At 31.8% G+C, this 26436-nt stretch overlaps 1 protein-coding gene across 1 annotated transcript in view; it reads right to left on the bottom strand.

Annotated features, from left to right (window-relative positions):
• The window catches only part of LOC117110489 (ras-like GTP-binding protein rhoA), a 38561-nt gene that overhangs the window by 1730 nt on the left and 10395 nt on the right, over positions 1-26436 (bottom strand). The window contains exons 3-4 of the mRNA XM_033253212.1: positions 2071-2180; positions 821-955 (exon numbers count right to left, since the gene is read on the bottom strand). Of these exons, the coding sequence (XP_033109103.1) occupies positions 821-955; positions 2071-2180 (245 nt within the window). The remainder of the gene's footprint in view (positions 1-820; positions 956-2070; positions 2181-26436) is intronic.

Below are 26436 nucleotides of genomic sequence, written 5' to 3'. Positions count from 1 at the left end.
ATCATATTGCTAGGCCTATTTCTAGTTGCATAGAACCTAACTAAAGAGATTAATATATAAGTAGTGAATAATAAGGAAACGTTCCCACAAATAAGTTCTCACAGTAGGCTACTCTTGAGGTGAAGCAGACACATGGCTTGTATTTTCTTGTTTGTTTTATTTCCATTGCTGACACATAAAATACCGTGACCGAAATGAACGCGCGACTGAATTGAAGGTGTGACCGAGATGATCAGATACCCTCTGGTTTATTTCGAGGCCTCACTCAATGTGTATGCTAGGCCTGTACTAGTGTACACCCCTAAGTTGTCCCAAAATGTGTTGTGCCCCGCTTGAACAAAAATTCTGTTTTCTGGAATGATGTGTTTCCTGCATTTGGACGGTTGGGGGTTGGAATGTCTGTAGGGGTACTATACAAATTAGTAACCATCAATCAAATTTTTTATAGTGGGAAAAGGGCAAGGTATGAAAACATGCCAATTATTTTCTGCTTAAACAATGTGACAAATTCATGACATTTCAATAAGCATTTGTGGCAAAGACAAGCCAAAGCAGTCACTCGTCACAATTCGTGTTTCAGAGATAATGGCCAAAACATGCTGGGATGTCAAAATTTTTAAAATCTATTTTATTGAACTAAACTAACTTTCATATATTTATACATTAGGCCATGCTGTTATTTTCCCTATTTTCAATGTTAAAACAACAATTTTTAACAATTTGGTGATGGTTTCTGCCTGAGAAATTCATTTTACTTTTTCACGCTGTATTGGTTTGGCTTGTCTTTGCCACATTTCAAGAAAATATAAATTTTTCTTACCCTATCATGGGATACTGGCATTTTCTTCATTGTTCCAAGCTCTGACAAAATTTGGACATTGTTTCTTAAATCACTTTTGCAGCCTGTTAAGATTATTGGGGAATTTGAACAATGCTTTTGAATCTCAGGCTGCCACTGAAAGAAAAAAATAAAAAATATACCGTATTATAATTAGAATTTATTCTGTAAGGATTTAATGAGTGCAATTTGTTATTAGCAGTCAATACAGTATTATTGAAATGACAGTAATAAATCATAAAATAATTATAACAATAATAAATAAATATTATTCATTTCAATTAACGATCAAAATATTACAAAGAAATACTGTAGACCAGCATTATAGAAAGAACTGATCGATAGTAGTATAAATTTGATCATACTTCGTTTCTTCATTGTATTTATTATTCACATATTTATTCATTTGATAGAGTTTTGCCAAAAAAATATTAACAGAAGTGAGATGTTTCATTTTTCTCTACAAGATATCGTTAATGTCACAGAAAATTTGCATAATAATTAGCATAAAATTACTATAAAATTTGCAATCACTACCAATTGCTAAGGGTCACAGATGACTGCCAAAGCGTCACGGTCAACTTCTACGCATCAAGAGACGTATCAATTACTGTGACGCTTTTAGTGACCCTCGGGAGAACACTATATTTGTTGGTCTAATGTGTAAGGACATACTTTGTAAAAAAGGGACTCAAAATTATTCTTATGAATATTCAAAATGTTATACATCATATAAAATGATATGTTAATTAATATTACTTCAGTCAGGAGCTTTTTACATGAAGAGAAGGACAAAATATTAACTACTAGGTAACCAAAAATAACATAAAAGCATAATCTAGAGTAGAGTATATGAAAGCCAAAGAGAGAACAACAGACAACACATTTTCCTAATAATAACCTTGCTACATTATTAAATTGATAATATCTGATATTAATTTATATATCATGTATGGTCATAACGTTTGGTCTTCATCTTTACCCTAGCTGCACTGATGAGGCCTAGAAGGCCGAAACGGATCCGTCTGCAGATATTGGGATTTTTTCCAGTGGATATTTAGTTTGTTTTGTCATTCTTGATCGGATTTTCTCTACTGTTCCGTTTAAACTTTATATTATCATTATTTGCATTTATGTGGCTGCTCGTTGTTTTTATGGGTTTATCCCATTTGCCATTAATATATATAAATTTAAAAGTATATAGTATGCAACAAAGTTTTACAGTACTCTACCTTTTCAATAACACTTTTAAGAGTATCTGGTCGACTGATGTCATAGCAAATGATAGCTGCCGTGGTATCAGGGTAGGCTAAGTGACGAACATTATCATACTCATGTTTACCTGAAAAATTGAAAATAATATCAGTTAAGAACAAATTATATGCAGGTAAATTCAATGATACATTTCTGCATATGTGCTGAGGGTAAAATATGATATGAGTTATGAGGTGACTCTACATAAATAAGGTTTACAGTAAAATTACAAGAATAAGAAATATCCCAGTTATAGGTCACCATACTACTGTACTGTATCATATGCCAACATTCTAATGCAATTCAGGTGTCTGATTATAATTTAGCCAGATCCAGTAGAGGGTACAAAACATTTTTTCTGTATGCTCACCCTTTCACCAGAATTACCCATAATAAAATTATGACTTTGGTCATTCTTAAATCATCCTTATATATTTTCATTAAAGAAAACAATACTGTTTAGCAAAGATCTTATAATAACAAGATAGCGTTCTCCGCAATTTCTTTGTACAAATTTTGCAGTAATGCAGTGCAGGACGCCCTCTTACAATTACAATTACTTTTGAACTTTGACATCTATGATCTCAGTGCAAATTCTGAAACAAACGCCATAGTAACAACTAGGACGCCCTCATTCAATTACAATTATTTTCTTTGTGAACTGGACGCTTCTATTTGTTACATGCAAATCACAGAGAATGCTATCTTGTTATTATAAGATCTTTGCTGTTTATCCCCACCCCATATAGAATATGCTTTGTTGCATTGTTAAAATGATGAAAACAATGGATGACCCCTTAGTGAGCCATACAAAATCATTCTCAACTTCTCAACTCTGAATTTTAAAATATTTCCTTAGTCTGTGGTTTTGTTTTTTGTCACTTAATTATACTGTAATATTTTTGTCTAAATTTTTGTCAAGAATAATGATATACAGTAGCTTTTCCCTTTCACTTCCTGATTTATTTTGAGCGCAATGTATTTTCTTGGATATTTTTATCATAAACCTTTTGGGTGGAGGTAGTTTCCTTGTTGCATGGTTTAGTCATGATACTAGTAGCCTCTGTTTTATTAAACCATACAGTATGATAACTGCAATGGGTAATCCACCCCCCATTTTCACCCTCATCTAGCCTTCTAAATCTAATGGCTGGCATATTTATGATAGGCTGGTTAACATATATGCTCTTCATTAGCTGCATACTAATCAAGCGTAGGTAGCCGATAAATATTCACGAATGGAATTTCCGAAAGTGTTAATGTAAATATTTCAGCTACAACTCTGACATCAGGTTTGTAATCTTGTTAATTCTTTGAGGGAATACATTAATTAATAATTCATTTTAATTACTGCATAGGCAGAATAAACAGAAGAGAGTGTAAATTTAAATAAACATGATAGTTCATTTTATGTTACTGTAATTTTTATTACCAAAAATTCAAAAAAAAAAATGTGCCATCCTCTTTACACTTACCTACTGTAACAATGAAAGCAAAATTCTAAAAATTTATTGAATAATTAATGATAATATCTGAGTATAGGCCTAATCAAATAACAATAAAATAAATAAATAATAAATATAATAAATAATATAATAATAAATAAATGAAATTCAAATGAAGCCCTATCCAGACTATTAAATTTTATTTGAAAAAAAAACACTGATATGCCTAAATATAGTCACGATGACATCATATCATGACCATGTATAGGTATATCATGACTATATATGGGCATACAACAGTTTAATGTCAAAGAAAATTTGATAGTCAAGGAAGAACTTTAAATTTAAAGCAAAAAAAAAACAAAAACGTATAAGTTCCAAGTCGTGCACATATTATAGTCAAATACAATCTGTGAAATATTGAATGTAGGACAGAAATTATGCATGTGTGGCATGTTGCGTGACTGTCAAGCTATTTAGATTACCTGGTTATTTCAATTATTTCAGACTTATAATGCAAATTTGTAATTTATCTTGCTTGGTTCGATTTAAAGTGTGCAAGTGTTTTATGTAGTAATAACATTAAGGAAGTGTATACTCTATTGCCTGTGACCTAAATTTGCCTATTCTGAGCATTAGGGTTGTAGGAATAAGGCCTCGCTGCATCACAAACCTGCTGTGTAAATGTTTTTTGTGTTTTAAGTAATAATTATTTTTTAATTTGTGAACAAATTATTTTAATGTTTTGTTTTTAGATCTTTGTAATGGTAGAATATGTTCATGAATCCTTAAAATTCTGTTAAACCATTCATTGGTTTATTCATTTCATTATATCAAATCAATAGCAATTACCCCAATACCCCCACCCCCTACATGCACACACACAAAAAAACTTTATGCCTCCCCATTATACCCTCCCACTGAAGATTTTTCAGCAGAAGGTTTTACAACTCAAGTAGTTAAAAATCCCCTCCCACAAAATTACCATCCCTTACCGTATCACTGATCCCCTCTCATTTTCTCTAACAATCAGCTGCAATTATTAATAATTTTAAGATAGAGTATGCCACTTTAAGTAACATTTATCTTTTATCCAAATTTTGGGAAATAACTACTAAATTAATAATAAACATTTAGCATAGTGTATTTTTGTTAATTAAGTTTAAATAGGTCAAATAAGAGTTTTCAATTGTATTTTGCTTTGACATTGCCTTGTTTTGTTTTTGCTTTTTACACTGACTGCTAAATAAATTCAGTTCAGTTCAACTTTCTCCTTAATTTGCGCTATAAAAATTATTATTACTATTATCATTAACAGTTCCCATTATCAATACTTTAAGATATGCCACTGCATATAACTTTTTATCCAAATTTGGGGAAATAACTACATAAAGTAAACCTTTGGTTTATTATTATAAACAATCATATTTTAAAAGCAACTAATATGACCAGCAGATTATATCTATTCCTACAGTATGTAAAGATTCCCAGCGGAAATAATGTAAACACCTCGCTGCATCCAATGTAGAAGATGCTTTTAAACATGGTCTGCTTGATGAACTGAATTAAATTTCTCATCATCGGGGGATAAAAATACCCCCACTGGAGCACGGCTAATTCGCTGTTGTTCCATGCTATGCATCATCGGAGCAAGTAAATGCAGAAGCTATGCTGCCGATTATTTTCCGCCGTGTATCTTTGAACAGGTGGCGGTCTTATTAGCGTACTATGTCAGTATGCCTGGAGGTCCATCCCCTGCAATGTGCTCTAAGTATATGAAACTTATAGTGTTTGCAAAGTAATGTTAAGTGGGTTTACATCAAGTTCATTCTTACCCTGAGGCCAACAGAAATACTTGTTAATAAATATTTGTAATAATTTATTCATAGTAGGGTGCATAATTAGGTTTATTATAGTAAAATACAATTTATTTTATTTTCCTATTCATTTGAAGTACAGTAATGGAATTATGTACCATTTTAAATACCATAGAGGAATTTTAGGAAGTGAAAAATTACATTACTCCTAAAATTTTTGGACAATATTATTAAAAAGGAAGGCAAATAGGCAATGGCCCTTACCGTAGTTATAAAGAGCAAAGATCTAATTGCCATAATCACCACCAATAATTATTTTTAAAGATATAATCATTATACTATAAACTATTATAATAATATTATTATTTTAATTGTATACTTCAATAATTAGTAGAAATGTATGATTTGGTATTTACTACAGCTCACTGAATAATTAAGAATATATAAATAGTTAATAAATATATGAAATGGATGAATAAATAAAAAGATGCAAGAAATTATGATCAACAAAAGTATTAATAAATCTTACTTTATAAACTCACTCCAACTTTTAAAAAAAAAATGAATTAATTGCAAACCTTACATTTACTTTAGAGTTATAAGTTACACTATAACATCAGAAATTCTAAACTTTGTGATAAAAATATTTTTACCTAGAAGAACCAACAGCAGTATTCACAACACTCAATTTCTCAAAGACAATCATATTGATAGCCAAGGCCCTCTTATCCCCATTGCATTGCAGTAATGCGTAAATCTGAAAATTTATGTTTACGTTCCAACAGAGCGAGACAACTGGCACTACAGTATTACAACAATAGAGCAGGTCAGGGAATCCAACCGAGAAACCTATACATAGACCTCTAAAGAAGCAGCAAATACTGAACAGCAGTTGGACGAGCCAAGATTTTAGGAAATACTGAATGACCCTTGACATTTTTTTAATTAATTTAACTGAAAGGTTTTTAAGATTTAAAAAGTGCAAAATGACATATGGATAAACCTACTGTACACACAAACTTGATGTATTCTACTATAAGAGGTTAGAATTTGGTGACTCACATATTTGGGAAATCCCTTTATTGTTTTAAATAGTCTGTTTCAGTATAGTACAGTAGGCCTACCATAATATTTGTAAGTTACAGTAAATGATGCGTATGAAAATTCATATGGCATGACACCTACTGTACATTTGATGATATCTAGCTAACTTTACCCGACACTACGCAAACTTCACCTTGTTTTAATTATACCACAGTTAGTATACATGGCCACACCCACCAGTTATTGATATGTACAAGTGGTATATATAAATGAATCAAAGTACACAGTAGACACAAATCCAAACCCCCTGGATATTTCAGAATTCCGAATATGTAAAGCAATCACGCTCATGATTACTCACTACAGTACTGTGACAAAAAGTAATTACATTTATAGCAAATTATTTTAGCTGAAATTGTAAAATAATTAAATTTTAATGTTTAATAATTACTGTATGTATCTTAAAATTTAAAAAAAGAGAGAATATTCAGGATATTATAGTACAGCTAAAAAGATAAACTAATACCTACAGTAAAGTTTCTAAAAAAAGATAAACCAACAATACACTTTTTTTGATTCATTATATCATTTCATGTTTACCTTTTGATCTGATTATTCCAACTACATATTATTTTTGTCATAATATCAGAATATCATATAAAACTATATCCTGGATCCATTGTTCAAATGAATTTAAATCATACAAAAAGTAACTGGCCTAAGAAAAACAATATGAGAATTAAGAATACAAAAGTAAAATAGAATATAAAATAAAGCTGGCCTAAATCTACCAAACTACAATAACCTAGTTTGTTGAAGATTTATCAATTAATTAACTGCTGTACAATATTATATAAAATAATAATTACATTTTTTTTCTTGGAGAATGTGAAAGTTGACTATATAATTGTCACCGACTTGTTTGTCAAAACATTCTGAATTTAATTTTTGGTATTTTAAGATTCTGCAATGAATTCTTCTTTTAAACAGTGATAATTTGATTGAAATTTGTTGAGCATTAGCAAAGTAACTTTGCTAATCACCTCCGCGTAACTTTGTAACTTCTCTAAAAACTTCCATACACTTGGGTTTCTATATGTCACGAACATGATAGGCTACGTTTCTAGTTTGGATATTGGATACAATGAAAAAACAGTCAAAAACCACCTAATATGAGTACTTTACTTCGTTGTTCATTTTTTGCCAGTTGTTTATGTCACATGCAACTGCACTATCTCCTCAGTTATGTACCGCAGTGCTTTACGTCAACAAAACATCATGCCAGGCTGCTAAATAAACGGGCTATGTTTTGCAACTTCATTATGTCACAAAAAAACCAAACTATCTCATCATGTACTGTAGTCTTTACCGCAAGAAAATATCGTACCAGACCACGAAATCCACAGTATGATCACTTCGGTGCTCATGATGAATCGCATGTTCCCGTTACCACTAATTGACTGCATGCTACTGTATAATAGACAGTCTTTTTCCGCAAAACAGCCTTTTTTTACGAATCCATCATACCTCAAAACAGCAGCAATGAATCCGGCTTTTAGAAATCGATCAGGTAAAATTACAAGGCATATACGCCTGGGGATGTCGAGGCATGATATAGGCTGTAGACCTAATAATATTAATAATGTCGCCTATTAATTATAGCTAGCTAGCTAGGCCCCGAGCCCTACCTCTCTATTTCAAATTCCTATATCTGCCACTGTAATAACACAAGTGACAGCAAACACCGTAAAAAGATATGTTAAATAGAGACAATTTTTATAGAAATCTCTATTATTCACAGATAGTTGGATATTCTGGCGATGAACTATCAAAGAATGATGATTTTAGGAAATTAGAATTAGTTGAATTAAATTATACACTATTTTAGGCCTACTACTACTACTGGGATAAGGAAAGTGCATTTTCGATGCCATAGCCTTCAACACTGAGGACGAAACGACCCACACAGGAATTCTTTTCTAATAAAAGCATATAAATTGTTCATGGGGTTATCTAGCGAAATTGAACATTAGGGTCAAGTCAGCTCCACCAATCAACACTTCAAAATTCGGGACATTATCCATGGCATTTTTTGTTAGTTATAGACCTATCCACCTACTTCAATCAAAATATATAGATTAATATGAGGCTAATCGTTCAGGAGTTTTTAAAAATATAAATAGTTATCAGTAGATCAGTGACGTATATTTGGATTTAGTATAATCCTCAGTGATCAATGAAGTGGGAACTGATTTACAATATCCTAAGAGCACACATATAAATTTGTTTATGTGTCAATGTTTTTTTAAGCCTTCTCACCACAAGAACCACATTCTGATGCAGGAACAACAACAGTACAACCAGAAAACAACACGGTATAATAATATATGAATAGAAACTGAATTTTAATAAATTTAGAAATGAATCACAATGAATCGCACCTCTAAATATCTGATTTCGCATCAAATTAATATTCTTTTATTTAATCTAAAGTATAAAACAAATTTCAAAAAACTCCAGAGAATAGGATGTAGATTGTGTATAAATAGATAATTCTGTTCCTTTGTTTTCTATAAGTAGACCAATTATTATTTTCTTTTATTTTCAAAGTTTTGTAGTAAAGTGCCTGTATAAACATTTAAAAAAAAAATAAAATACTGGCACAAATAGACATCCTTTACAATATATTTGGGAGACAATAACTTTATAGTCATTTGAAGGATACTGCTTTTGAAATCTATAAAATTTAAGATCACAGTCATACTGAAAATATCTGGGTATCACTTGAAATCATAACCTAGCAACCATAACATTCGCAAACATTGTGATCTTGTGGTTTCGGTTGTTTAAGAAAATTATGTTTTAACAACACAATGTTGTAACGATGTTAACAACATCACTTACTTTGGAATTTTGTTATACAGACAGTAAGTTATTTATGGTTCTATGAAAAACATTTTGAACATCAACCTGTATTAAAACATTTTTATATTGTCAGATTGTTAGCTAGGCAACATTGGGACTATGATGCTTAAATGATCAAATGAATTTATGTGAGGCAAACCGTGAATGTTTTAATATTTTCATATAACATAATGGTTTATGGTGTGTTCTAACTATTTGTTATAATTTATAATTCATTTTAAATGCAGACTGGATTCAGTCTTTCAGAGAAAGCTTTACAAAATTTACCATCTATTATTTAATAGACCTGCAGTTTTAATAGGCATGCTGTCATAAAATAGATAACAGGAGATACGCTAATAGCATGGTTAATTTAGTATTTAGAATATTAAAAAAATGTGAATAATTATCCTAAGATAGTCCTATAATCACCTAATTGATTTTGATAGTGAGAGTGATAAAGCATGTCGCAAAAACATAATAGTCAAGTTTTTTTTTTATTCAACAGATGAAATCGAGAATAAAAAAAGAAAGAAGCAGATGAAACTGAAATTACTTGATTGATTGCTTTTGTTGGCTTTTAAAAAAAACATGTGAAAAAGAACTTGTAAATCAATGTAGTAAGCAGACATCCAAGGGCATGGCTGCAAGGTTTGTTGATGAACAAAGCAGGGCAGGGGTTGTAGCATAATTCACTCCACTGCCAAGATCATCAGCCAAGTGTAAAAGGAAATTACTTCTCACTAACAACAGGAATGACAATGGTTCCCCATGGATAAATCATCTACATGTGGTCGCTATACAGGAAAGAATGTAACGTTAAATGAATTCCAAATTCTAAAGTCTGTCTGGGACCAAGGGGAAATGCATGCTGGGACATATAGTATCAGTCCTTGGAACTCTACACATAAATCTTTGAAAATCTTTTGTATGGAAAGGTACTGTAGCCCCTTGATGTAATTTGTTTTAATACTGATGAAACAAACCTTTTTGTTAATGAACAAGAACATATGGTAACATCTGGCATAGCCGTAGCTGTATGCCAAAATACAGGAAATCGCCATGCACTATTTCCATGCAATTATTATGATAATGGAAAGATAGCAAAATGAGAAATCTTAAATTAGGTTGACTTAGCATTAAATCACAAATAGATTAATACTATTAGAATAGTTAAAATAACAATGGTACAGGGAGAAATATAATCCTGACAGGTTTAATATCCGATTGCTATTTAGCCTACTTTGCTTTTTGAAAACTGCTCTAACTAAACATTACCGACTTTTGATAAGAAAAAAAATTAAGTAGATCATTCAAGCAGTGAATAATTAAGAAATGGGGGAATGAAATGTATAACTACTGTAGTAAACCTAAAAAGAAACATGAAAAGTAATGGGAGAAAGCATAATTATCTATTGTGTTATACTGTCACAAAAAATACTTGGCGTTCAAAATATAAGAAACCTCATGACAATTTATAGAGTTACTCCTATGTTGCAATCCATCAGGTCCTTAGTCTATTAAATATTGAAAATGGTAGAGTTGCAACTAACAAAAATATTCTGATTCATGTGAACATGGAGGAAATGATATGAAATAGACCAAATGAATTAATCTATCATAAAAATGTTCTTTTCCATGTTGATAAGCAATTGATTAAGAAATTTAAACATTACTAAAATAAGTGAGTAACATCATCTTAATTTATTTTTTTGATACTGAAAAAAAGAATCCACTTAATCCTTATTATACTGTACCTTCATTCCAAACTAATTTATTCAAACAATTGTGTTTTTGAATTTTTTTTTCTGATGGCAAAGGAACATTTTATTTGTATGTTCACAATTCTTCTGCCAAATGAAAACTTTTTAAAAATCAATAAAGTAGCATTTTTGAAAACTCTGTATTCCTTGTCAGTAAAACAGGTCATTGACCGAGGGGGTAATTTCAGATCTAGAACAATGCAGTGTAGATGCTCTAATGAATTGTTTACTTTATGATTATCAAGTAATTGTAACGACATGGCTTCTAACACCTCTTTAATTAGAATGGCCATATTTCAAGCGTTAAATGGTCACTCAGCTACAAGGTAAACAAGCTCCCAAGTCTCACACTTGACCTCAGAAACTGTGTATCAAAAATATTTTAAATCCTATCTGCCCCTATTTATCAGTGATGTACAGTAGTCTGGTTTCATCCTGAGAGGGTGCAAAAATTAAGAATGCTGAACTGGATGGTGGGAAATTTGAGAATGTGGAACTAAATTCTTATTCCAACGAAAATTCAAAATGGTCATTTTTAGTAATTTAACCCGGCGGCTGCCATGTATGGGAAGAGGAGTGTGCACCTATACCCCTTTCCCACCCTCGCTTATCCTCGTCTACTGAAAAATAATTTGAAAATATGCAACAGACATTACAATTATTTAAAAAAAAAATTTTTTTTTCCCTCCATCATTTTCAGGGGACAATACATCTCATTTCTTTAAACTACCGTTAATATGTATTTCTGTGCAAACACCTCATAACATTGGAATTATTAGAGACCTTTCTATGAAATCAACCCCAAACTACAAAACAAACAAAACAAAAGTGTCAATAAAGCAAACATTTCACAAACATTATCTAAATATTCACAAAAGCACACTACTGTATTATAGCTACCAGAATGTTCAACAGAATTAAACAATTGGGAATTCTTAAAAATTATATAATACTGAAATAGTGTTCATTTTTTTGTCTGAATACAGTATAAAACATAGATAGATTCATTGAACATTTGCACTAAACACAATTTAATTCGAGAATACAGTAGAGGTCATGTGATTAAAGTGTACCAATTAACACTTCACTTATTTTCAATCAACAATTACTTTCAAACAAAAAAAAGGTTTACTGATAATCCTGCCAAGAATGTCTGCTGAATAAAGGTGATAAAAATGCTCTAAATTGAAATGGTGGCTGAACAAAATATTCTGAAATATGTATAGTAGCCTGAAAACAAATTACCTCTGATGGGATTACCCTCATAAAATTCAATTTACATATAACATTCATGAAATTGGATACTGTATCTGTGAACTTTCTTTACTAAGGCCATTGTATACTACTGGTGATCTCTCACTGACTACTGTATTATTAATATATATTTTATTATCTTTTTATTTATATCTTTATTATTTATCTGATTATGTAATGTTAGAATAACGTGTCCTAATATAAATAAGAAGAAAACCCAAATGAAAGCAACATTAACTTGACCTGAGAGCAATCAAGTGATAAGAGGTCTTGGGTTCAAATTCTAAAATGGACAATACATTTTTCTAAAAAAAAAAAAAAATTGAACACAGAGTCCTCTCCAAACCCAGGGGTGGTTTTCCTGCAGTATATTTGGACTACTCCAATACTGTTACATGTTCTGTAGTAGGCCTAAACAGGGAACACAAACACTTCCGATAATTAAGGTATACTGCAGATAAATAAATATAATATTATTGTTTAAAAAAACAACAAAATAGCATGTTTACAAAAATGTTAAATATATCAAAGACACCAAAAATTGATAAAATGGAATACTACAGTAACTATAAATAATACATTATATAATGCCTTGTTCAAGGAAACAATGCTTTCAGCATAGCAATTGAACTTGGAATTTGGGTCGAAAGACAAAAGCATTTCCTCTACTGGCACTCATATGATTCCCCAGGAGAGGACAAATAGCTCCTAATCTAAAGTACATGAATCGTTTGTAGAAATAGGTTTGAATGTGAAAGCACTCCTCAAACAAGATTTTATAGGTTTATCATCACGTTGAGAAGAATTGAAGAGAGTCGGAAAGCCTTAGGGGGGAACGGATCGGCATTACAGAAAGCAAATGGTGCCTCGTGTTTCATCCACATGAATAAATGGAACTTAATATTCAAGATATAATTAAACACATCAGAAATAAAATACTGCAAATATCCTCTGATGAGCATGAGTGTATGAGTAATACTGCAGTTAAGTTTCTGAACCCAGAATTAGGTTAGGAGATGTCTACAATAGCTGAAGATCTGTAAAGATAATCAATGGACAGACCCACAAGACATCAAATTCTATTTGAGCTTACAACTCCATTGGGAATTTTACTTATTAAGAATTAATTACATTTTCAAATATGGGAAGCTGGATATTCGTGACCGGAATCCAATTTTACTGAAGCATTCATATAGCAACCTTTGCTGACTAAAACTCAAGGGCAGTGTAGCACAATATTTACACTATGTGTTCTACTAATACAGTGTTCTGATGTACACTATGTCACAATATTGATAATAATTTATTGTACTATACACTTTTTAAGCTAAAAGTTTATTCTAGTACAGACACTTGTTTATATTCACTGATAAACAGGAACTGACTAGGTTGCAGGGGGGGGGGGGAATTTAAACAATAAAATCCAATACTTACAGTATAAGTTGACAGAGCTTTTAATTGAACATTAAAACAAGAAAATTGGCTAGAAAAATAGAGATTTATTTTTAAAGTATAAAGTTTTAAAACACCTGATCTGTTTCTATAATATTTGTTTCAATCAAAGTTGACTACTATGATACCTTTTTATTTAATGACAATTCAATGTTGTGATTTACATTTTTAAAATCGCAATATCTTATTACTTTTATTAACCAACTGCTGTTAAAATAATTCTATAGTTAAAGTTACACTAGTGAATGGCCGAAACTATCACGGTTATAGAAAGTTAAGTGGCTGAGATATGGCCTCCCTAAAAACAAACATAGTTTTTTGAATAGTTATCAGGTATGGATCGACTGCCTTTAAATACTGTACAGTATTACTTCTTCATGCCTACTGTAGTGGTTTATAAATGCAGATTAATGCATAATGTGTGCATATTTATGCCTTATTGCATAACAATATCTAGGCTACATGTATGCTGCGTTTATATAAATAACCTATATAACATAACTACAGTATTAGATTGATATGATTATGCAAACAGACGCATACAAAATGTAAGCTGTGTCAGTATTCTGAATGAATTACTGGGTGTTTCTGTCATTATCTAGCTGGCAAAGAATTCACCTTCTCTCTAAAGAAATGTAAATTAAGTGAATGATAAAATACTTAAAAATCAGTAGCCATCCACATATTGATGTCTTATAAATTACGGTGACATTTAAATCATCCAGTTATTCTTGCTGAAATGTAAACAACTGGATATCTTTGTTTTGTAATTGGTTATGATGCAGCATCTACATTATATTTCAGTCTTAAAAAAATAAATACCAGGACATTGTCCAGTGAGAAGTGACCAATTCAACTGGTTGGTTATTCCAGGGAGTAGCCTATTTATGGAGAGGGGTGAGGTATGGTGGCGCATACTCCTTCCACTCCTTATCCTTCCCACCCCCAACTGGAAATCTGCTGAGTAATAAAATTTTGCTCAAAGAGTTACAAATCACTTCACAGTATTTTGCAAGCTAATACCCTTCACTTAATCATCAAGCTTTCCCATCTTACCCCTTGTGCCCCCTTCTGCCTCCCTATGTCAATGCTCTAGATACAATACTACTTTCATGGCTGACCCTTTCAAAATTATTCATGTGTTTTATGAACACAATTCATTGAAGACAGAGACGACATTGGTGACATACCAATACACATTCATGAAATTAAACACAGAAACACCTTCAAAACCAAATTCAAAGAATTTTTCCCGACAATAAAAAGTTGTATAACTTAAATTTCCATTTCGATTTTTCTCTATGGCATGTTTTACCTATATTACCATTATTATTACTATTAATGAAACGCCTGTTTTAATTTAATTATTAATTTGACTTCATGGATGTTGAGCACGATAGGCATGAAGTTTCCTCTTTTCAACCTCCTTTTATCTAAAACAATTTATATCTAGTTTTTACCATTGTAAACATTAAAAGTTTGTATTTGGATAATAAAGAAAGAAGAGAGATATTTATGCAGTAGACAGTAGTTTATCGATTGGATTAATCTATCTGATTAGGCAAGAATAAGACTTCATAAAACACACAGGAGTCTGCTAATTGATCAAGTTGTGCCTACTTTACAGGTTCCTAGTCTACTTTGATTTTCTATGGATTACATTTATATAGACATCATCCTATTACCAGAGTACAAAGGACCCTATTGAAGTCTTGACTTTCATGGTTGGACTCTGAGTATCTGTTTGACATAAAATGCAACTACCAACCATCCATTCATTTATTTATTAATTCAATAATTGTACACCAAGCAACCATGCTTAACTAACTTATAATCTAATTATTTAATCAATCAATCAATCTGTCAATCAACCAATCAATCAAATAATCAATCAATTGTTTATTCATTTGTTTCATTCATCATGCAATTAACCAATCAATAAAAACAACTTATCAATTAATGATACAAGAAATAGGCATACTGACATCAATAATAGAAAGTGACATGTTTTTTAAATAAGAAGTGAAACCAAGATTCTTATGGCTCAACAATTGTTCAGCCAACATAAAACAATAATAAAACACTTAAAATTTACTAAAAAATATTAATACCAGTATTAAGTATCCTGACATAACTGAAATGTTTATATATACATAAATAAAATGTTAAAAACAAAACCATTTTAACAAATTAATTTTAGTTTACCTTTAGGTAGTGAAAATAATATAAATCAATTCATAATAGGCCTATATTTAAACAGATTAAAATTTTATGAGAAAGAATCTTTAACTTTCTCAACTGGCACTTGGCATGACACTTTAAATTAAAAAGAAAATTTTAAATGAATTTTACTAACTTCATTCAAGGCATAAGAAAACAAATTATTAGTTTATCACCTTGCAAGTATCTCGGCTAGGAAAACGATACATTTTTATTTTTTATCTTGCTATAAAGCCAAATACCACCCTTGAATTGTTTGCTCTGATGTACAGTAACTGATATTTTGCTATACATATACACTTACATGACTAAAATCTTAAAAACAAACCTATTAATATTGAACAAGATCCGATTTCCACATCTGTACATTTTACAAGGTAATCTTCGCCCTGTGAGGTATTTCCCAAGACGTAATAGAGCATACTTTAGCAGTTAACTCTCAATTACTTAAGATCTGTAAGCTATACTGTTGGTGTTGATTAAATAACAGGAAAAAATAAATTTTAATATTTGAATAACATAACAACACATGGACGATAAAAAAAACCCTTTCTTTATAAGTTATTGTAACATGCAGTCCAATAATACTGAGGGTACATGTGACCCTGTGTGTAATAAAACACTTTTTGAGAAACAATGTTTTAAATACAATGTATACAGTGTTAAAATGAATAAATAACACAAAGAAGACACAAGCATTTCTTTATAAGTGTTTATTTACGATGACTAGAACCTACAGTATGATAGGTCCTCCAACATGGGAAAAATATGTGAGATAGGTAACATTGGAAAGCGCCACGCCAATTCGTTTTATAAGTGCCCCTTTTGAATTAGCACTCTTGAAGAAGCGCCGCACCCAACCTCCAAAAAGCACTTATTCAAGCATTTAGAGTATGTATTTTTAAAAGCGAGTATTCAGTTTTCATTGAATGTTCAATGCCTTTCCAGATGCAGGCGTATATACTGTATCTTTACAAAAGCACACAGGAATGTTCACCAGAATAAGCAACAGCTTGCTTTAGTGGAATCATCAAAGTATGTTTGCATTGTTCTTTGGATACTTTTGAATCTAAACAACATACACATCAAGCAATTTATAAAATTTATAACCAATTATATATTCAATTTTCTGAGGTAAAAACTAAAATTTCTATAGCACTTCCATAATTAAATCATTCTTTAAATCCACTTTGAAAATATTAATTTTATAAAACCAAAGAAGGGAAAACATACTCAAATAATAATGATACTAAAAATGAGGTTCAAATTATTTACTGAAATTATTAAGAGTAATACTAATTAATACTAAGACAGTTTGCGGGAGCATTCTGATCCACAATTATAATTTACTGACTGAGATAAGCTTAACATGAAAATTAATATTAAAGGATAAAAGCATGTTCAGCCTCTACAACAATTTATAATGTTATAATAATATACAGTAGTACTATACATTACTATAACATTATAAATTGTAACAGAGGTTTAACATGCTTTTATCCTTATTAATTTCATGTTAAGCTCGCTAATTGTAAATGTTGAACCATAACTGTTTTCATAAATCATTAAAAAAAATAATGTTGCTAAAACATCATACAGTGCCTACAATGGTATAAAGCTAGAATGCATAGCCTATAAAATACATTTTACCTCTTTAGCGTTAAGAATAAATCAATGTCAGCATCAAAAATTTATAATTTTTGAAGCAATCTGAAATTTGTGGCTACATACACGTAAGTTATGGCATTCTACTTAGCCTACACACTTCTAACCAAGAATGTACCAGGGTTTAGCTTTTATGAGAAGGTTGTGTCAAAGGTGAAGCACCTACCCTTCAACAAGAATGTGGCAGGAGGTTTTAGCTTCAATTTTGAACATGCAGTGTCAGATATTAATGTTTCAAAACCAAAACGAATCAGTCAATAAAACCCGGTTTCCATAAAAATCGCTACACACTTTCGCCGACTACTTTGGTGATGCTGATTGATCAGCTGAATCAGGGAGTGTTCGCGATTGCGTCGCAGCTGCGCAGTGGAAGGATTGCAGTGAAAATGCTGCAGCAACTGTGCAGAAATTCAATGGAAATCAGGCTTAAAGTTTATTTTGTTTATTAATAAGATGAGGCACGCAAATGCTACTCTACGGTAGACTCATTAGATATATAGAGTTATGTACAGTATGCCAGGGTAATGATCCTTTATCCTCATAAAAGTAAAAAAAAAGTAATTAAAAATAGATGAAAAGGGGAAAGGTAGTGGCCTACAGTAAAAAATATGGGAAGAAAAAAATGTTCTTTTTTTACAGTAGTTTTAAACTAAATATTTCAAATACAGTAGAATACCTCTTTCGTGACATACCTATTAAGGGGACATCCTTTTTAAGGGGACACTATTTCTGGCACAGAACGAGGGAAAGTACAGTAAAGCTTTTAACTGTACGGCCAAAAGCTATTCAGGGGACACTTTTTGGTACCGAACATGTCCCCTTAGTAGGCGTTCTACTGTAAATACTTCACATATTTAAAACGTTTGTTAAAAATACTGCGAGTTCTTTCACACTATCCCTGTTAGTTTACATTCATTATAAGCAATCTCAATCTGATGACAACATGCCAAACAAAGTGTAACATAAAACGAAGTAAAAATAAGTGGGGCGCAAGAAATACTTTATTCAATTGTTTAATTAGCTGCAACATTAAGAGGAAACTAGGATAAAAAAAGTGCTGAGAGAAATCTTTCACTTTCAAAATGAACAAATTTCTTGGTGAATATTAAAACTGAGCAACACAGAATGAATCTGGAATCACAGATACCTGGTATAGTATTAAATCAGTCAAGCTTATGCATGGCCAGATGTGTTGCAAGTTTATTATTACTGTTGTGAAAAGAAAGATTAAATGTAGGTTGTGACAGTGTATAATTTTTCTTCAAGTTGGTTAAATAAGCAGAATGAAAAAGAAAGTGATGAAATATGCATAATATTTTCATTTTAGTCATTTATTCTGATTTATAGTAGCTAATAAATGTTTTATTAAACCAGCCGTATAAGTTAAAGATGTTGTATGCTCATTTCTTATAGGAAATATTTCTTGTTTATCATTTTTCTTTTGACTATACAGGGGCAGATTCAGAATTTTTTAAACAGGAGTGGGGTGGGGAAACAACATATTCAGATAAGTGAGAGCAATAATTTCAATACATGCCTTGAAATTTTAGATTTAGTGGCAAAACGGGGGAACGTGCCTCCCGTACCCACTACTGGATCCGCCCGCTATAGTCATACCTACAGTAGAGTGTGAAACTGTCTACATTTTAATGAATTTAAAGACTAAAAAAAAAGTCTTTAACAGCTGATGTTAAATTCGGTTGCTTACATATTATAAGGTACTTTATACTCTAATATAAATTAAATAACTTAATTTTACCATGATAGCAGCGACCATTTAGCTTTGTTTATATAAGTATCAAAGGAAAATAACAAAGGAAACATAAAGATGGGGGCGGATCCAGCTTGGAGGGGCCATGAGGGCCCTGTGTTGATAGATATTGTTTGTTTCAAGTACTAGTTGAAACTCAGCCAACCATTTATCATCTTTCAAGGAAGGCATGTTAACCATCGACACAAAATAAGTTGTAACCCACCATGGAATGAGCATACTGTAATTCACAAACCTACAAATGTCAACCAAAGTTCAGAGTATGTAGAGAAAAAGTAACTAACACCTCCATGCTATGATTTTAATGTGACTACTACAAGAAGCATTCACATTTTCTGATTTAATCATTATTATTGATTCACAATATTTTACCATATCCAAAATCGTGGTTAATGTTATTAAATTTGTAGAGTGTAAATACAAAATGCAGCATATATAGATGTATGGAAATGCCATAAAAACAAAAACAAAATAAAGATGAAATGTCAGCCACCATCGACTTGGGCATGCTCCTATTGTAGTTAAAGCAATTAAAATTAAAACAGGCTGCAATGACAAGCAAAACAGAAAGAGATGAAGAATAAACAGCAAGTAAAGATTCAGATTTAACAATAATTTTTCTCAATCTGTATTGGCATACAGTACCGTACTTGTCATCTTATAGATTTGTCTGGTATTTTACCAAGCACGAGCCATTAATACTTTGCTAATAGTGTACAGGTAGTAATGAATTTCATATATTAGTACTATGTCTGAAAAGGATAATTCTAACAATTTATGATGCAATATATACTTTCTGATATAACTTTCAAAGAAAAAAAAGAAGTTTAAGAGCGTATGTTTCATTTTGATGAATATCATAGATGGCCACATACCATAAGCAAATAATAAAGAAATCCCACACCACTCTACTTTAGTTGTATTCATGTGCTTTGAAACACCAGACTTTAAGATTTAATATTTTGGGTATAATATACAGGAAATAATAATTCAATGACAATGCAATGCTATGAATGTTTGATAACAAAATAATTGGAATTGAGTCTTTTTAGTCACGATTGGCTTACTTTCATTGATCATGCATTTTCCGCACCAGTGCTTATAAAAGCAATGCTTTTGTCAAAATCTTGTGGTCATGGGTGTCTCTTCCATAGGATCAAAACATGTTACTAATCCAATTTAATTCTTGCATTTTATTGCATTTTTGTGTGGTGAGATAGATTGACATTTATGTTTGCTAATGGGATTCATCACCCATTTTGAACAACCTGTGTCCTCGGGACATGTAGCTTTCTACACTAAATTAATGGAGGTAAGGAATTTGGTGGTTGAATGCCACCCTAAAGATCCACAAAAATACAGTATAACTGGACCATATATCTCCATAGCTGGAGATTGTAGAGGAGATCATGAAATGCTTAGACCATGACAAAGACTCATAACAAAACCATTAGCCTCATGTGACACAAGTCATATGAGAAAACCTGTTAACTATTAAAAGCCACAATAAATATAAAAATAATATAAAGAATTAAAATGTATGGCACACTACTCTTGTAAGGCTAAACCTCCTACCAAACATGTCTTCTTCTGTATAACCATTTTGGGCTGCCTGTTTATTTATATTTTAAAATGGTATAAACACCCAGAAAATTTACCCAAATGAAATCAACAATGTACTCAAGTGTAATGAATATGAACTGCAGGGGTGAATTCAAGAAATTTGAAAAAACAACAATATAATATAATGAAGATAAGTATACTTTAGCATCCAATTTCTTAGGAAAATGCTATGTTCATGACACTTCCTTGACTAAACAAATTTCAAAGCACTGCAATGTTTTAATGAAAAGTAACACTATGGAAGCATGACAAATTTCTTAAAAAATGAATTTTTACAATTAATAATCAGGAACTGGCAAGGAGGTAGTTATGTCCTCTCTCCCAATTACTCTGGTATCAAAACTCATTATAAAGTGAATGAACTTCTAAAGGTAACTGAACTGTAATAAGTAATGTTTACAACAGCAGCTAAAGTCAATCAATTGAATTGCTAATGGCTATATTAACTTGTCCATGCAACAGTTGTGGTGAGTTTGTCATTTTATATTTATATCCTGTTTATATTCCATTTAGGTAGGATTTGGCTAAGAATATGAGGATGCATCCAAACACAAAAATAAGGCAAGGAATTCTGTTTGATCGTGCATTAAACTTCTGACCCATCAAGAAAGAATTTAATTCCAAATGTTTCCTTAACAATGCCAAGGATTTTCATACATTTAAACTAATTTATTTGACAACAAAATTATAAAACTGAGTACACATGGTGGATATAATCTCAGGGGGAAACCTACTGGCCACCAGATGTCAATCACAGCATTAGTGGCATGCAGCAAAAAGCAAGGAATGTAGGGCTGTTGACTATTGTAAACATAGCAAACAGGATCCAGTCTTTACAGCAGGTTACAGTTGCAGTTGGCACAGGTACTGTATACACAAAAGGTTACAGGTACTGGTAATAAAGATGTGTAGTTGATACTGTGCATGGTCTCCTCTAGGGCCTCAGTACTGAAAGCTGTCTGATGACAAAGGTATTGATCTAAGTATAAGGCAATGGTACCTGTACTTGAGTGGCAATCACACCAGTTCAAGTGATTATTCAATGTTTTACACCTGTTGAAAAAGTGTAAATTCTCTGATGACTATCTTGGTATACAGTAATGAATTTTATAGTTTTGAATCACAGCACTATTGTCTGAACAGAAAGTAAAATAATATCAAGGGAATTGGTCTCCTTTTGAGATACGATACAAAACAATATACTCAATCTAAAGTTTTGTTACATCTCTAATACTGTACAAAACATTATCTTACAAGAACAGTTGTACATCCCTAATAAATCTGGACAACAGGACATTCAGAAAATCTGGTCATTTCACTTTCATTCCCATCACACCTGTGTACTTGACCTGTTGTGGATAGTTCCATATTTTTCCTGTTCAATGAACTATCCATATTGTACCTGTCTAGATTTGCCCACCCTTTGACTCCAGGGCTTAGCCTGCAATCATGAATAAATGTCAGTCTTACCAAAGAGATGTTATGGTATCTACTGTAGTGCAGCTGCTGTTGGGATTACAATGAGGGTGTGGGACCCTCAGAAGGGTTTATAGCTCAGTGCAGTTGGGGGACTGGAAAATAAATACGGTAAATAAAATACTTTAATGATGCTATGCTATAGAACTAGAGATATGGTATACTGTATACATGAAAACATATTTTTGTAGAAAAAAAGCATCTTAAAATATAAGCTACATAGGTAATATAACTGGGATATGTAAAGTGGTAGGCCTACAGGTAGGCCTACAGTATTTAAAAGCTTTAAAATCATGTTTTGAAAATATAAAACAAATAAGGTCAGTGCAATGTCACTAAAATTTACATAATGTATGGTATGAATTTAACAAATAGGAAATAATGAAACCAAACTTCATCAACTCGGACATTAAGCAACAATTTATTTATAGATATACTGTAATATTTTTATTTTGGCAAGCATGTAAATGCGACTCATTTTGTAGTGGAGGGTCATATAGTGAATGTTAATTACAGTAGTTTCAGTCAGTTTTTCATAAAGATGCAACTTGTCTATAAATCTTATTCCAATTCCACATCATTTGCATTCACTTCTTTATACATTAGGCAAATTGCTGTTACTATGGAAAATAATAGATACTGCTAGGCTGACATTGCTTTTAAAAAGGTATCAGTTATTTTTTAATGGCATTTCATTTTTTTCATATCAAAATGAAAGATAATATTCAGGTACAGAATTTGCCAGTTGTATGTATGCTCCTAATAATCATTTTTCTAGGTACGGTACCTCAGAGAATATCATCAATGCAAAAAAAAAAATTCATGATATTTTTGACATAATCACATCTCATTTAAGAACTTCATTTCATTATACTTATATTTACTGTAATCTTAATACAATATTTATAACAATATACAGAATGCTTAATAATTTACTGTTTTGTTCAATTGCATGATATTTTTCATATGTTACAAAGTGCAAAACACATTTATTCTCTTGTTAATGTATGTTAAAATTGACTTTTGCGTTTCGCACATTTTCGAGATCATTACACGCAAATGTGCTTGTAAATGACAGAGGGAAATATTGATAACCTGTTCAGAGCTCTTGGCTTTTAATCATGTAAGAATTTCTCTTCAGGGAGCTGAAATACTGCAATATGTATGTTGGGAGGGTTGCAACATGTTAACTAGCACAAAGGGAGTTAGCATACTTCAACAAACTGTATGCATACTGATAATACGTTTTCCAGGGTATGATAATGATGAAACCGTCAGGGAATATGGAGTAATCTGTACCTAAATGGTCGGTTGTGATGTTAAAAACTCCATCAGTAATCCATAATTTGCAAACATGTTGGATTATGCATTCATTTTATTACTAACGTTACTGGCAAAATCTAAATTTCCTTCAAGGTAATATTTGTGATGAGCTGATACAGTTTATTCAATACAGTGTTGGAATTTCTTATTCTTGTTTAAAGTAAAAAATTAAGAGATGAGACTTATTTTCTAGTCAACAGATGCAATAAATACCATAGTATTTGACTCTTACAGTAATAGAATTTCAATAGAATTTCATTAAGCTTGAAATTTCTTTTCTCCAGATAATACCATCTTGAACACCACCAGTTTGAAATTACAAAAATAAACACACATTATTATCAAAAAGGAGGAAACTAATTTAAAAAAAAATTTCACAATACAAAAAACAAATTTGCTAACAAAATTTAGATAATAAACACGAAATATCAACACATGTTAAAATTGTTACAGTAAACAAATTTAACAATCCGCTAAACTAATCTAGACCAATTAAAGGATAAATTTACTTATAGACCAGTGCCTGCTCAGAATCACTTACTGATAGTGAAAATGCATTGTATTATCCAGGTACAGTATCCAGTCTTTTGTAAAGTACATGGGCAATTATAGCCATTTTCTTTTTATATCTGTGTCCAGGTTTTCGTAAAGTTAAGAATTGACAAAACCACCTGATTCACGGATTAGACAAAATACTGTAGGTGCAATGAAGTATAGAAAATAAACAAATAAAACAAAAGCACACCTGTCCTGTGGGACTAGCTTAGTCATAGAGCAATATCTACACTGCAGGACATACCTGTATGCTCGCTGCCAGCAACAAGTATACTCACTCTACCTGGTGTTGCTGAGGGTGCTACTAGCTAGACATGACATACTGTACTTGTCAAAACCTGGGTAACATTCTAGCATTTATTACTTTACTCTTTTATATCATACTGTAGAAACACAGACTTATCGGCTGGCAGTTCGGGAAAGATACAATACACCAAGACGATTACATGCAAATAACGATGCACTGTACATTACGCTTTGTTGACGGCAGTACAAATTAGTGGGAGCGCCCTCTGAACATATACCAACCCATATAAAAACCGACGAGAAAAATTGCACTTGGCAGGGGCAATAAAATATACTGTCCTATTGCTAGCAACAATTTTACTTGTCCACTGATTTTGCCTGCCAATTTACAGTATTAGACATACCATTTTCATGATAGATTATGTGACTTAATAAAATTTCCAAAAAGTACGTTTGTACATGACTAAGTATACATAATGTACTTGTTTTGGCACTTAGGACAAAACCTAAAAAAGGCCTGCCAGTCAATACGTAAATGACCTATTTAATTTTGGTCCAAGAACAGAAGAGTAGTAACCTGTGTATGTATACATAGATTTCTAATTGTTTACAATGCCACATTAATTATAAATATTCGTATAATTTAATTGAGGAAGTCGATAACCTAAATGTTATTTTCAAATTGAAATTAAATTGAAATTTAAACCTCAATTAGTTGCTGAAAAGGGTTTTCATAATCAGTTTTATAAAAATAGAAAATATGCAACCAAAATATGAAAAATGTATGAAGATTTAAAGGAGACCAAATTCCATTTCTGGGTCCTAGACCTATCACTGGGAAAAGGCTGTGAGTCAACAATATCAGGCTATAATTTACTTGAGACATTGCACCACATTGTGTTGCTTGCTGAGTCCAGCTTTTGAGTTTCATATAGAGTAACTTAGGGGTGGGCATAAAAATCGGTCGATGAATTTTGATTTAACACCAAAGGTTACACCCAAACTTTGATGTTTTCAGTGAGCTTTCAATAACACCACTTTATTCTCAGTTTTAATGTTACTTTTTACATAATGATCGGTGTCGGGGCCTTAAAAAACAAGGTGTTTTCTAGCCAATGTTGCTTGTCGTGTTTTTAAGTCATTTTCGCGGGCCTAAAAAATAATCGCTGTTGGGCCGCATGCGGCCATGGACCGCACTTTGCCCACCTGTGGAGTAACTGTTCCAAAATTAATACTGTATATTGTAGGCTGTAGAACATTATAGACTACACCTTTGCTAACTGTACTGTGAGGAGGTACACTAGTGAAGATTACACTGTCAAGGTGTACGATGCAAATGATATTTTGGTTAACAATTAGTACCACAGGGTCGTAGGTTAGTTTTGGCCTAGATTTGGGGGGGGGGGAAGATGCAAAAAGGCCTGGGAGGCAGTGGGGAGAATTGAGTATACAGAACTAAATGCCTATTCCAATAAAACCTTAATTTTTCTTTTTTAGTATTTCATTTAAGCCAATTAGTGGAACTAATTTGCCGCAACGGGGAGGTGTCCGCACCCGAAGGCTATGCCTTTGTATCACATAATAATATATTAATTTTAGTAACAAATCATGCTTGATAGAATCCTATAACAATATTTATGATTAAGTGCTGTTTTTAGCTGAAGTTTTCCAATTTGTAAGTGTTTTGTTCTATTCAAAATCTGTCAAGGTACAGTATTCTTGTCAGGCCTGGAAACAATTTTTTTGTGCCTCCAACCATGAAAATTATCTTGATCAAATGCCTCCA

The sequence above is a fragment of the Anneissia japonica genome, unplaced genomic scaffold (assembly GCF_011630105.1).
Source record: "Anneissia japonica isolate Jap-2015-1 unplaced genomic scaffold, ASM1163010v1 scaffold3040_len1308831_cov196, whole genome shotgun sequence".
In the NCBI taxonomy this organism is placed as follows: domain Eukaryota; kingdom Metazoa; phylum Echinodermata; class Crinoidea; order Comatulida; family Comatulidae; genus Anneissia; species Anneissia japonica.
The sequence above is the reverse complement of the archived record's forward strand: the minus strand, read 5'-3'. Positions and strand labels throughout refer to the sequence as shown.